This window comes from Amia ocellicauda, chromosome 15, assembly GCF_036373705.1.
Source record: "Amia ocellicauda isolate fAmiCal2 chromosome 15, fAmiCal2.hap1, whole genome shotgun sequence".
Classification (NCBI taxonomy): Eukaryota; Metazoa; Chordata; class Actinopteri; order Amiiformes; family Amiidae; genus Amia; species Amia ocellicauda.
In genome coordinates, this window is record NC_089864.1 from 3,815,569 (window position 1) to 3,830,179 (window position 14,611).

Consider the following 14,611-nt stretch of genomic DNA (forward strand, 5'->3'; position numbering starts at 1 on the left):
TGACAACAGTTGGTGCGATTATTCTCAAATGGAAGAAACACAAAATAACTGTCAGTCTCCCTCGGTCTGGGGCTCCATGCAAGATCTCACCTCGTGGAGTTTCAATGATCATGAGAACGGTGAGGAATCAGCCCAGAACTACACGGGAGGATCTTGTTAATGATCTCAAGGCAGCTGGGACCATAGTCACCAAGAAAACAATTGGTAACACACTACGCCGTGAAGGACTGAAATCCTGCAGCCCCCGCAAGGTCCCCCTGCTCAAGAAAGCACATGTACAGGCCCGTCTGAAGTTTGCCATTGAACATCTGAATGATTCAGAGGAGAACTGGGTGAAAGTGTTGTGGTCAGATGAGACCAAAATCGAGCTCTTTGGCATCAACTCAACTCGCCGTGTTTGGAGGAGGAGGAATGACCCCAAGAACACCATCCCCACCGTCAAACATGGAGGTGGAAACATTATGCTTTGGGGGTGTTTTTCTGCTAAGGGGACAGGACAACGGCACCGCATCAAAGGGACGATGGACGGGGCCATGTACCATCAAATCTTGGGTGAGAACCTCCTTCCCTCAGCCAGGGCATTGAAAATGGGTCGTGGATGGGTATTCCAGCATGACAATGACCCAAAACACACAGCCAAGGCAACAAAGGAGTGGCTCAAGAAGAAGCACATTAAAGTCCTGGAGTGGCCTAGCCAGTCTCCAGACCTTAATCCCATAGAAAATCTGTGGAGGGAGCTGAAGGTTCGAGTTGCCAAACGTCAGCCTCGAAACCTTAATGACTGTTAAAATACACCTACCATTAAAATTATAGACTGATCATTTCTTTGTCAGTGGGCAAACGTACAAAATCAGTAGGGGATCAAATACTTTTTTCCCTCACTGTATATCTAGCTACATTTTCATAAAATTCCTGACGAGTGTCGAGAGCTAGTAGCCGGTCGATAATGGGTCCCCTTAGGTTAAATAGCCAGCTAGCCAAACCTTGACCAACAGTTGAACTGACTATGACGATGGTTGACTTTTGTTTGTTTGCCTGTAAAATGAATGAGTCGTTTCCATTTTAGTTCGTTTTATGGAAATGTGATTAATTTACTACGAGAGAAACCCTGCTAAAAGATAATGGTCTATAAAGTTAAGTTTAGCCTGTTACAGTAGCTAGCTACAGTAGTCTAGCTACAATTTCAATGGTGGCAATTATGATGAGCTATGTACATTTCTCTTCATCATCATTGTAGGTGCCAAATCTGATTCATATCATATATCAACAGGCAATTTTGAACGTTTCTTCATAAGCTAGATTCTTACCTTACTCCTCTTATGGAAAAATCTAAAAATACCCAGCAGTTGTTTTTGTCTGACTAGTGTCCATCAGACCCACACTCTCTCAGACAGAGTTAATTAGAGCTAGAGACACCGCATTTATTTTGACAGAGTGTTACAGCATGTTACGAAAACTATCACACATTCACACGCATTACGTTTTTTTTGTCGAGATATTAAAATTATATTCAGGGCTACACTCAAAAGGTTTGGGGCTGCAGCCCTGGCAAAAATGGCTGGCGACGCCACTGGGAGGCCCTGGTCCTGTTGTTACATGGCCAATTGTGAAGTGTTGAAACACAGCAGCTACAGATTATGTGTGTGTGTGTGTTACAAGAGGTGCTGGTGGGGTGATTTGTGTTGCCTAATACTGTGTGTTTATTATTTATTATGTTTTTTTTTAATTATTATTATTACATGTATATACACACACACACACACACAGAGACCATTAGGGGAATCGCTATAATGAATATCTGCAGTATAGGGTGCCTCTAGAGACTGAAGTTCAAAACTTGGTGAATGTACAGTGAATGAGCTCTCAAACCATTGACCCACATTTGCATGTATATGTGTTCATTTCCACCACACACGCTCAGACTGTGGTGAAGGGCTCTGCCTGTGACAGGTTCCTCTTCTCAGAGCAGAGACTGTAAGCGAGACTTGGGCTGAGACCACAGATCAGCAGATTCACTGAAGATGGAGGCTGCTCTCTGCATGGCGCTCTGCCTCTCCCTGCTCCTCTGTGGGACCGCTGTCTCCGGCCAGAGTGGTAAGACTGACTCCTAGTACAGCAAAATGACACGGCCTGTGTTGCGTCTCTGGGATATGATGGTAACGGTGGAAGAGGCACCAGCTTGCTCCCAGGAAAGAATCATTTCCATGTACATGTTCTGGATTTCATTTCCAATTACTTTTATATTGTGTTTTATCCTACTGAGATCAGTGTGATGATGATGATGATTGTTATTATTATTGTTGGTGATGGTGTTTTTGCATGAGGTTCATGAATGTCTTACACTGCCATGCAGTGGTTTTTAACTGGTTAAAAAGTTGTAATGACTTAATGGAAATAGTGTTGAAAGTAATGGTTGTCCTGTTGTCAGATATTCAAAAAATGTTTGGAATGAATAGAATTTTCTAAAAATAAATGATGTCTGCTGATGCCACTGCCTTCTAGTTTCACATAGCAAAGTAACAGCAAGGTAAATGTAAATGTACAGCAGCAAGTTCTTTGCTCAAAACTCTCTTGCTAATATACTGGTCAAGTTGATCTAAATATATATATCCTCAAAAAGTGCACAGCCCACACAGCAAAGTCCACCATTAACAGAGATGTGTGTGGGAGACAGAGTACTAGTATATATGTGTGAAATACATGCCTGTATTTCCGTGTACATTTCTCACACATCGGCTCTCAGTGTGGGGACACATTTCTTTCCAGATTGATAAATTGAGTGTTGAGTGTTCTGTGTATTTGTGGATTTACACACCTGTTTGTTACACAGCCTTCTCTCATCAGTGTACATCACTGAAATGTGCTGTGTGCAATAAAATGGTTGTATGTCCGCATTCCCTCCTGTGGCTCTGAAAGGAAGCAGCACACCTGTACCCAGAGTAATCACAGAGAGTGTAGCCAGAATGAGCTGCCTCAATAACTTCTGCATTTTAACACACACACACACCGTGTCAATAGGAACATGTCTGTTATGAGCAGAAAGGGAAGTGGAGGCCTGGGCTCTAGACACACAGTTCCTATCAAATCCCTTCTCACCGCATGGGCACTCCACCCTCCACACCGACGCACAGTCACGCTCTCTCACAGACTCATGCTCTCAATGTCACTGTGCGCCAGTGCAGCCGGGCCTCAGAGCCAGATCCCTGCCCAGGCACTGGCCATCGGGACTCACTGGAGCAACTCCAGCACAGAGAGAGGGAAAGAGAGCGAGGGAAGGAAGGAGGTAGTGACAGTCAGTTGGTGTGGGAAAGTTAACTATGTGATACATTATATAACATATTTATTCTGTGGGTGGGTAGATATATAGAGATAAGGATGGGTGGATAGCTAGAAGGATAGATTCATAATTAAATACACAATATTTACTCAATGAACTGGGGCTTAACACTAGTCTATATAAAGACAGGACAGTGTTTCAGTGTGTGACTGTCCGTTCTCTGCCTTGACTAGAGCCCTGTGTTTGCATCTCACTACATGCTAGTTTCTATGTTGTTGTGAATTGTAATGGGCTGGAGTCTGCTAGGGCTGGACTGTTATCCTCTCCATGACAGAGCATGTGTTTGTTCTCACAGGACCCCCCCGTCAGACAGCCACAGTGCGGGGGCTGGTGACTCTGCAGTGTGGAGATGCTGCTCTGTCCTCAGGGAAGGGGAGTGTGAAGTGGAGCAGAGAGAGACGGGGGGCGGCGATGGAAGACATTCTTACAAGTGTTAAAGGAGGGAACACCAAACACATTGAGGATCGTCAGAGACGCTTTGGTTCTCAAGCAGATGGAGCTCTTTCGATACTTCAAGTGCGGTCTTCAGACTCTGGGAGATACCTGTGTAACGGGATCCCTGCGGTTGACCTGGTGGTGACCCCTGGTGAGTGACTGGGTGTCTCTGTACTGGACGGGGGTCTGTCTCGTCTCACTGCACAGCACTGCACAGCACTACAGTGATAGAGTACAGACACCAGAGTGGAGACAGACCGGCACAGAGGAGAGAGGGATCAGGGTGTAAGGGACTGTCAGTGGATAATGTGCAGTATAATTTATAGGGGATTGATGTATAGAGTATAGAGGAGCCGAGGAAGAGTAATCTGGGGTAAATTGTATGAGGGACAGGGGTAAAGGGTATGTGGGAATAGAATATATGTAAATTGGGTACATTGTTAAGACATTTGGGTTTAGCGTAGAGGAGAGTAGGAAAAAATGTAATTAGCGGCTGGAATGAGTTACTGCAACAACAGTAAAGAATAGTCTGTGTCTCTGTAAGGCCTGAAGTGACAATATTCAAGAGCCAGATGTTTGGAATTCTGTTTCCCTGTTTTGTATTCTTTTTTATTTGTATGTCGTTATTCTGGCTGTTGGTAGTCTAATATAAATGGCTGTAATTTCTGTTCTGGAGGTTTGAGTAGTTCTTTTTTACAGAAGTTCATAAGACTTTGAAGTTTCACTGTCCAGTGTCAAAAGTCTGCCTGGAGCACTAAAAAAGTGTTATATTGACCATAAATTCACTTTTTTCTTATAAGTGCTTATGTTTTTCTTCACTTTTTTATTTCTTTATTAACTCTGGTGGGGAAAACACAATTATTTTTGTTTTTGTCTGAACCTCCAGTTTGTGCTGAGTGTCTCCATTAGGACTGGAATTGCCCAGCCTTGCTCTATACAGGAGTATAACTCAGGAGTGACTCAGACTAAGATTTCTTGCGTCTCCTCACACTTTCAGAGGGAACAAGAGGAGAGGATCAGGAGAGAGGCAGCAGTGATGGAGAAAGAGGAGGAGGAGAGGAGAGAACGACAGCACTCATAACTGGTAAATACTGACTGAAGGCTAAAGGTGTGATGAGCTGAGGTACAGGGGCTGGAGTACAAGGTGCACAGGACTGGACTCCCACTGAGATATCTGTCTGTCCCCTCACAGAGACAGAGACCACAACTGTAGGAAAGGACAAGAGGGAGACAGCAGGGAACACTGTCATTTTTTATTATTTTTCCCTTCTCTGTTCATTCTTTGTCTCTCTCTTTCCTGTATTGAGATGTGTACAACACACAGAAAGCCTGCACACTGTCAGAGTACTCTAGCATGGCAATGTCAGGCTTGTCTTCAGGGCCGCAGGGTCTGCATCAGTGAACGCATCGTGGGTCACGCTGAGCTGTGTGCGGTCTTGGGTGTGGGCTGTCTTTAGACACGAGAGGCAGACTATTAAATTGGCTGCAGAAACAGTAGAGACTACTTCATCATAATAAAGGAATTAAATTAAAGAAAGGTTGTGTATAAGGAGGGGTGTAATGCACTGGGGTGTACAAGGAATCAGATTGTAGACAACATGAAAGATCTATAAAATCTTTCTTTCATTCTCTCTTTCATTAATCCTCAGATCTGTGTACTAACTCATATAAGGACTGGTTTTCCAGAGCTATAAAGTATGTCTTAAGGAGTAAGGGCAGTGTGTGTGTAAGTGTGATCGGGGGCTCCCCAGGGGGGTCAAAGGGAAACCCTCCACAATCACCTATAAACCCCAGACTACGCCATCCTTATTTGTTTTCGAGGGAAAGGAAACCTCCAGACTCACTTTCTCCACAACAGGCTCAGAGCGCAGGACAGTCATCACAGACACCAGGTTAAAATAAAACAGTCAATTTATTAATTCCTACATAACAGCCATTCATATAAAAATACAAAACTCAGCACAGCATCTCCCCATCTTTCTCCCCCCACCCCAATCACTCCACCAACCCCACAGCCCAAGGGGCGAAAGGGTCCAGTTCTCTGAGGAGAACACAATCTTTAGTTTTCCCCTTCAGTCCAGCAATACATCCATTAAGAGGGAAAACTCCACCGTTTTCTCTGAAGCCATTCCTCAGTACAGCCCTCAGGGTTCAGAGAGTCTGGACCTGATCTCCACACATCTGGGACACAGGGCACTGGGGACTGATGAGCTGGACTGGGATTGAGGTTCCTCTTTATTCCCACAGCTCAACCAGCAACTACAGGAGCCAAGCAGAGGAAAGGCAAGAAAGAAGGGAAGAAAAGAGGACACAACAAGAGCAAACAGACAACCAGTAAACACAGACTAGACACTTGAGTGTTTATGCTACTTTTCTACACTTTAGTCACTGTCAATTTGCCAATGTGTTTATGTCTCTCTGCTCCCTCGCTGTTTCAGACTCAACCAGAGGAGGAGGTCAGAAGAAAGGAGACAATCCTAAACCACAGGCAACTGGTAAACACTAACTGACAGACTCTTCATTCATCTAAGCTGTGCATTTGATATAATAACAATTACATTTTAATAATATTTTAATTAATTACAAATTATAACATACATAATTATAAATAAATAACAAATACGTTGGATATTAATTAGCTTTAACAAGTTAAAAACTACATGTATCATTATTGGCATTTCCAAAAACCATAAACAACTCACACCTGTTTAAATCCCTTTTTCTCTCATTCTCTCACACACACGTACACAGACAAGCTCAGTGGCAACGGCACAATGCCTTCAGGATCAGGAGGGGAAGTTAGATACTGGACTCTGTAAGAACTGGCTGTCTGTTCCCATCAGTTACCTTTTTACTGTATCAACACTTCACATCCACACACTCGCACTTGGGCCGAGATTAAACCACAACTCTGACCCACCTGTTAGTAGAAAACTATAAAAATGTACTCGGCTGGGGCTTCATTTTCTGTCAGATGCTTTTTTATTCATGTTCATAAATATAACCGCTATGCTGTACAGGTTTGTAGTTTTCTATTACCGGATGGGTCTCGGTTTTGGTTTAATCTGGCTCTTAGTCTCACACAGTCAGTCTCTCTGTGATGCTGGTGCAGCCGAGCCACAGGATTGTCCACCCGTCTCTCTGAGTGACTGGGCTCAGCGCAGACAGTGAAATACCCTGAACCTGATCGATCAATAGATAGAGAGGTGGAATGGAAGAACAGTGAGATAGATGAGAGAGTTTGCATGAATACCATGGAAGGAGAGTCAATGAGATGTAGATTGAATAATGCGTCTCTCTGTAAACCAGGAGCCTGGGGGAACTTTACAACCATAAAACTATCAGTCTGGTAATGATGTTCATCTCCACAGGGTCAGTGAAATACACTGCAGCAGTGGGAGGACAGGCATATCTGCACTGTGGGACCTCAAGGACTCCTTCACACAATGAGAGAGTGCAGTGGAAAGTCACTAAGGATGGTGTTGATTATATTGTGGTGACCAGACAAGAGAATGGAGCTGCAGTTAAAGGAGTTAATGATCCTCAGAACAGATTGTCACTGCTCACTGAAGATGCCTCCCTTCTGATCACTGCTGTTCATCCTGAAGACGCTGGACAGTACAGCTGTAACCAAAAACATCTGGCAGATCTAGAGGTGGTGAGAGGTGAGTAGCTGGACCAATGTCTCAATTTCAGTCTAAACACCAACACCAGCTGTCAAATCCCAACCTGCTTAACTGACTGTGAGTGAAGTACCTGGATCTCAGCCTCACTGCGCTTTATTGGGCTTTTCCCATGGTGCACCACTGTGAACAACCAATTCCTGCACCCTGGATTATAGGGTGATGGGCATTTAAGTCGGGGGTTAAGGCATAGTATTACATGGGTTTAGGGAGTACGTTACTGGAGTATAGGGTACAGGGGAGCTATAATATTTGTTATTGGAACATATTTCATAAGGCATAAAGACAACTAGAGGGACCACCAGAGGAAGGATGACAACTGGTAAGTACTGTCCTTTCTCCTTCTCTCTCAGACGTGTATAATCAGCTGCACTGTGTCTCAATATGAACCCTGTCTGTACTCAGTGTCCTAGTCCTGAGGTTGGGGTAGTAGGCTGTAGAAGAGTGGATTTGATATCCTCTATCCCTTCACAGTGCCAGCAACGACAACAGGGAGCACAACTGCAGGAGAGGAGAGGAGAGAGACGACTCAGATACGTGGTAGCACTGCACACCTCCTTTTATTCTCTCCTTCTTCAATTGCTTCCAGTCTTTATTATCAGATTTGTTCAAACTCATAATTTAAATTTCCCCTTTGCTTTCATGTCATCATTCTGTCTTTGTGTTTCTTTCTTCCTAAGGTGTATAGAGACTATTGTAACAGTTCACAAACTTCAATGTCAAGCAAGGGTTCAGAAACAAGAGACTGACAACATTAAACAATTCAATGTTCTTTATTTCTTACATGCATTTACACCACCCCTTCCCCCTTAGAAAGGCAGGAATTGACAGTAGAAATAACTAAACACAAACATGAAAGGTGGGGAGGGGCAGTTTCCAGCCCAGACAATTTCACTCAGGGGGGGATACAGAACATTAGACAGAGGAACACACAGCGGGAAGACATAGAGGAACAACATGCAGCGCATAAATAAACATTGTCAAACCCCAAACATCCCATACTGTCCACTTTAATGTCCTTGTGCACGGTTCACATACTAATGAGCCTGGGTGGCGACCACTGCAGGGAAGGACAAGAAAACAAATCAAACAAATGCTTAATACCGACACTGATCTTGTCTTTCTTTCTTGCTTTCCTTCTCTCTCAGACCTGCACAGTCAGCTGCACTGTGTCTCAGTGTGTACCCTGCCTGCGCCTCTGTGTCCTCTGTGCTGCGCGTGGGTTTGGTTGCAGTGCTGAGAGCCTTTGATGTCTGTGTGCCTGTGTCTTTGTGTGTGCGTGTCTGTATGTGTGTGTGTGTGTATATATATATATATATATATATATATATATATATATATATATATATATATATATATATATATATACAGTTCTGTTCAAAAAGTTTAGGCAGGTGTGAAAATACTGGCAGAAGTATTTATGGTGTTTTGAAGGCAAATGGTGATTGCACCAAATATTGATTTGATCTAGATTTTTCTTCTGTTCACTGAACTTGCATTTAGTTAATTGATAAATATAATCTATTAACATGTCTATTTTTGAAAGTATTCTTACTTTACAGCATTTTTTCACACCTGCCTAAAACCTTTGCACAGTACTATATATATATAATTAATATATAAATTAATATATAATATAAGATAATTAATATACAGCTGTGGAAAAAATTAAGAGACCGCTTAACATTGATTTCTGAATTTCTGTATTTGACCTTAATAATAATCACATGACCCAACACAATTGTAAGGCCTCAATTCTACATTTCAGTGTTCACATTTCTTTATCTTCTCATTTTCTTCCTTTCCTTCTTTCATTCTTAGATTTGTTCAAACACATGATTGGCTAATTGTGGCAGACTGAATCTAATCTTTCGAACTGAAATTTAATTGGCTCTCAAAGCCGACTGTTCTGTTTATTTATCTAAACTTTTCTGTTCAGTTTGCAGAATAATCACTGTACGATCTGTCATCATACTGTTGCTGAAGCTGCCTGTGGGGCAGATGTGGTCTCCTCAATGTGCTGCTGCTGCAGTGTGGGTTTGTGGTCACCACACAGAGGCTTGGGCTGAGAGCGAGGGAGAGAGAGAGGGGGCAATGGCACAATATTGTTATGAATGTTACTGAATGTTACCTCATCTTAGTTTAACTAACTGAACCAAATTAAACCATTTTGCCTGTCTGCTATGCTGTGGCCTTGTGGTCTGAACACTAAGAGACTGCTGGTCATGCATGAAAATGAGAGAGAGAGAGAGATAGAGACAGAGAGAGTGAGAGAGAGAGAGATGGTGTCAGTCTGATATGCATATTCAACAGAATGAAACATCAGAAATAAATTAGAGAATGAAGAGTGACAGAAACAAATATAAGGGAAAGAGGAACAGAGAATGAAAGATGGGAATTAACAAGGCAGGGTGGAAACTACTACAAATGTTAACAAAGCAAGTTTAAAAACACTAGAAGGGCTGATTAAAAAATGCAGGTGGGAAAGGAAAGGGAAGCAAAAAATATAGAGAAGGAAAAAGTGAAGCAAGTGAAAGAACAGAAAAGCACAAGAAAGAAAGAGACAGGCATGGCTCACTATGTGAGTGTAACAATGAGAGAGGATGTGGTTGGGTCTGTATGCGGTTCAGCTGCCCCTCGGTCTTTCTGCACATCTGCTCTGGTAACCACCACTCTCACATCACAGTCAAACTTCAGACAAGTATAAAAACATGGTTGGCAGCCAACATATCTGACTGATATCTGACTGACCTGCAGCAGAGAGAGCGTCTGGCATGTGTTCCGATCACTAATAACACCGAACATCAATACGGCCCGAATTACCACTAAACTACAACACTGACAAGTCACTGACGCTTGTAAAAATAAGCCATGTGTGTGACTGTTCAGTGTGGTGTATTCTGATTGTGTTCATCTAGTCCAGTTATACAACCCTTAAACTGTGCAATCTTTTTTTCCAATTAATTAAAAAATAGTGAATTATAGGATTCTTGTACGTAGACATGGTACATATGTTTCAATATGGTTTAATTGGTTTTACTACAGTTTTATAGTGCTTTGCCAAGGGTGCATCATGCCTTTACTATGCCTTACTACACTGGACCATGGGAGTACCGTGGTATATTATGATACATACAGGTATACAGGTATACTGGTAGGCACGGTAGAGTGCAGTTTAAAGGTCAGGTGTGAGTGAATGAAGTCTGAAATGTGTCCTCTGTCTTCCAGACCTGGTCAGAAACATATGTATCGGTGCTGCGGTTGTCGTCCTTGCTGGGATACTGCTCTTCGTGTGGATAAGACTGTCAACGAAGGGGAGAGGTACAGTGTGTGCCAGTTTCAACAAAAAAGTAACATAATAATAATAATAATAATAATAATAATAATAATAATAATAATAATAATAATAATAATAATAATAATAATAATAATGTTGTCATCCTCCTTCATTTGTAGGTAATCTAAATAGGACTAATACTGTATACACCACTGCCAAGATGCCAAGAGACACAAAGTACACTGCAGGTGTGTGTGTGTGTGTGTGTGTGTGTGTGTGTGTGTGTGTGTGTGTGTGTGTGTGTGTTTATTTCAGTGTACATTCCCAGCAGTATGTCAGATTCAAGTCCTTGTTTGCTCTCAAACTCTATACATTGAACCAGTGTTAAAAGTAAAAAAGATCTGATGAGATACTGACAGTGTGTTTGCAATGTGTTGTTTCAGAGGCGCAGCACAGCACTGAGCACGTCTACGCTGTGATAGAAGAGCTCGATGCGGACAAACCCAGTGAGTCTCGTACTGCTCACTTACTATTACACCACGTAATCATGAATAAATAAGTTAATGTTAAATTCAAAGAATCCTGCAAATAGATACAGGTATGTGTCCAGATATAGATCTACAAATATATATCACATTTGACTCATTAGTGTTACTTTTTCCTGTTGTGTTTCAGAGAAGCAGGATTCAGAATACGCCGAAATACAGGAGACCAAAGAACTCGTGAGAGGTGAGGTTCCCATCGGAGCAAGTGTCTGGTATAAACACTATGTACACACCAGCAATGCTATCTGTTATAAACACTATATACACACCAGCAATGCTATCTGTTATAAACACTATATACACACCAGCACTGCTATCTGTTATAAACACTACATACACACAACCAGCACTGTCGTCTGTTATAAAAACTATATACACACCTGCACTGTCGTCTGTTATAAACACTATATACACACCAGCACTGTCGTCTGTTATAAAAATTATATACACACCTGCACTGTCGTCTATTATAAACACTATATACACACCTGCACTGTCGTCTGTTATAAAAACTATATACACACCTGCACTGTCGTCTATTATAAACACTATATACACACCTGCACTGTCGTCTGTTATAAACACTATATACACACCCCTGCACACACTGGAGCTACTGTGTAATAGAAATACATCTGGAGTACAGACACTTACTGGAGCCACTGTATATGTTAAATAAACCTGAAATACAGGCAGTTATTGAAGCCACTGTATCTATCATATGCACCTGGAGTAGTGACACTTTCTGGACCCACTGTATTAAATGGATAGCATGCCTGTGTGAAACTTGATATTTCTTATCCTTACATGCTTGATTGAATGATTACAACCCCAATTCTGAAAAAGTTGGGACAGTATGGAAAATGCAAATAAAAACAAAGAGGAGTGATTTGTAAATGTACTTTGATGTATAAAGACAAGGTATTTGATATTTGAGAGTGCGGGTGCTATCATGGCCTGCCCGCAGTCCTGACCTGTCTCCCATTGAGAATGTGTGGCACATTATGAAGCGCAAAATAAGGCAATGAAGGCCCTGTACAGTTGTGCAGCTGAAGAAATGCATAATGGATGAATGGGGGAAAATTCTGCTTGCTAAACTGGTGTCTTCACTGCCCAAACACTTAATACGTGATAATAAAAGAAAAGGTAATGTTTCACAGTGGTAAACAGTAGACTGTCCCAACTTTTTTGGAGTGTGTTGCAGTCATCAGATTTGAAATGAGTGTATATTTTCAAAAATAAATTAAATTCACCAAGTAAAACATCAAATAATGTGTTAATAATGTGTTTTCAATATAGTACAGGGTGAATTGAATTTTCAAATGACTCTTTTTGTTTGTTTTTTTGCATTTTCCATACTTTTTCGGAATTGGGGTTGTACATGTCTGAAGTAAGTGTTCATAATCCAATCTCCTTTGACCTCCACAGATCCTGAACCTCCCAAAGAGCCTGTCTACTACACGATACAGCAAGAGACCCTGTGAGACCCCGTCACAGCAGGATCACGTTCCCTTGGGTTTGTATATAATGGCTGCAAATGTAAACTAATATGTCTGATAATGTTTAAGGTCTGGTGACAGTTTAATGTGAAAGCACTAGATCTACACTTCCTATTCTATTCCCAAATCCTATTCCTAAACCCGACTCAGAACTTTATCCCCGGAAATAATAACTGTCTGATGTAGGTTGCTCTTCCATTCTATCTAACTCTGTGAAACCTTGCAGTTACTCAGTCTTATGTATCACCACAGGATCTTAGAGGAGCTTCTGTTCTGGGGAGGATTCTGCCACCTGATTCTGTCCTCTGTGATTTTGTCCATTCTTCCTCATGTCCATGGGCCATCAGTAGACACACCGAACCCAAGCCACTGCTTCCCACTCATTAAAGCACTGGAAGACGTCACCAAGGCTCTGGACAGAAAGTGAGACACACACAGGATTGTGGGATTGGGTTGTGGAAGTTGCTTCACTGGGATACCTCAACCAGCAGCTTGATGAGCTTCCAGGCCAGGAATATTCTGGACCAAATGGATTTTGTAACTTTCCTTTCTGTCTTGTTTGTGTCATGCCTTCTGCTCCAGTTTTTTTCTGCCACAATGCCAGCCTTTGAATCCATTGAATCAGCAACACAGACTGGGCACTTTAAAGTATTATCATTTATTTCCTTTTTTTACCTGAGCACATTGATGCCTAATGGTTGTTATTAAAATCAGACAGTTCCATAGATTGATTGGCAGATGGACAGATGGATAGTCTTGCTTTTCTTTCACAGTTATGGATTGAGACTGAGGGATCTCCGCTGTGTCAATTCGTGATGCACCAAGTGACTCTCTATCTCAGTCTTGGGGCAGATTGCAGCTACATGTGGATTTGTGGTACTGGGCCGCAAATGTGATGCTATCAAAAGATGAATGTCAGCCATCTTTAAAGCCCCTGCTGCAGGCTGTGTGGGCAACCCATTGCTGTAGATGAAATGCAAATAATATAGTAGGATCTTCTGTATTGCCCAATGCTGTTGTAATGGAGCCCCCTACTGGCCAGAAAGTGATATGACATATTAGCTTGTATTAAAAGCCAATTCAGGCATCCTCTGTGTACAGAGTGTTATTAAAACAGTATACTTTCTTAAAATGCAGAAATTACTTTTTTCCTCCTGATGTGTTGTTCTGTCCTACTCTAGGAGTCATTTGAAAGGGTTGGCGCTTGTGTGTCACAGTGCTCGGCAGGGCTGGTAAAGGGACCTGTTCTATGTGTTTAGGTAGGTTCAACACTGCACCTCCTCACTGTACAATAAATAGCACCTCCTTGCAGCTTACTCCTCTGCCTTTGTGTCGCTGTTTCTATAAGAGACCCCACCTATAGAGCCCCAGACGCCGTGCCCACCCTAGATATATAGTAGTGTATATACATAGTGCTTGGGCTAAAGCTAAAGCATTCCTCTTTTTTTTTTTTTATTGGCAGACGCCCTTATCCAGGATGATATATCATTTCTTTTAAGGGAATCTGTTGCAGCTGTCTCTTTGAACACTGTTCCTAAACATTTGAAAGTGGATGTGGGGCAACTGTCTATTTCATCACAGTTTGCTCGAATTAGAGATACAGTTTCAAAATACGTAATCTTCACATGCCTTTCTAGCTGTTTCTTTAAAGAGCCTATGTAGACTCTGACTTACAGACCTTTTCTAAAAACGATGTTTGGAAGTTTCTTGAATCTGTGCTCCTCAGCTTTTGTGAGGTAAGCTGGTTGAACTCATCCCATCCAAAGCTGTCATTGTGTTGCAGCCTCCCCAGACTGTCCAAACCAAACAAGTTCACACTTTAAAAAGCTTCCTTT

The 14,611-nt window shown here is 42.1% G+C and overlaps 1 protein-coding gene across 2 annotated transcripts; it reads left to right on the forward strand.

Moving 5' to 3' along the window:
• The first annotated feature begins 1,945 nt into the window (after nucleotides 1–1,945).
• On the forward strand, nucleotides 1,946–14,118 carry LOC136711077 (uncharacterized). Of its 2 annotated transcripts, XM_066687050.1 has the most exons (13): nucleotides 1,946–2,094; nucleotides 3,633–3,923; nucleotides 4,770–4,856; nucleotides 6,020–6,106; nucleotides 6,211–6,267; nucleotides 7,144–7,437; nucleotides 7,930–7,995; nucleotides 10,684–10,776; nucleotides 10,912–10,980; nucleotides 11,176–11,238; nucleotides 11,408–11,461; nucleotides 12,706–12,793; nucleotides 13,029–14,118. In XM_066687050.1, exons 1-12 carry the CDS (start codon nucleotides 2,022–2,024, stop codon nucleotides 12,759–12,761), a joined length of 1,290 nt encoding a protein of 429 aa, XP_066543147.1. In that variant the 5' UTR covers nucleotides 1,946–2,021; the 3' UTR covers nucleotides 12,762–12,793; nucleotides 13,029–14,118. The 2 variants fall into 2 exon arrangements, with proteins under 2 accessions (XP_066543147.1, XP_066543148.1); XM_066687051.1 differs by lacking the exon at nucleotides 10,912–10,980.
• Nucleotides 14,119–14,611: the final 493 nt, after the last annotated feature.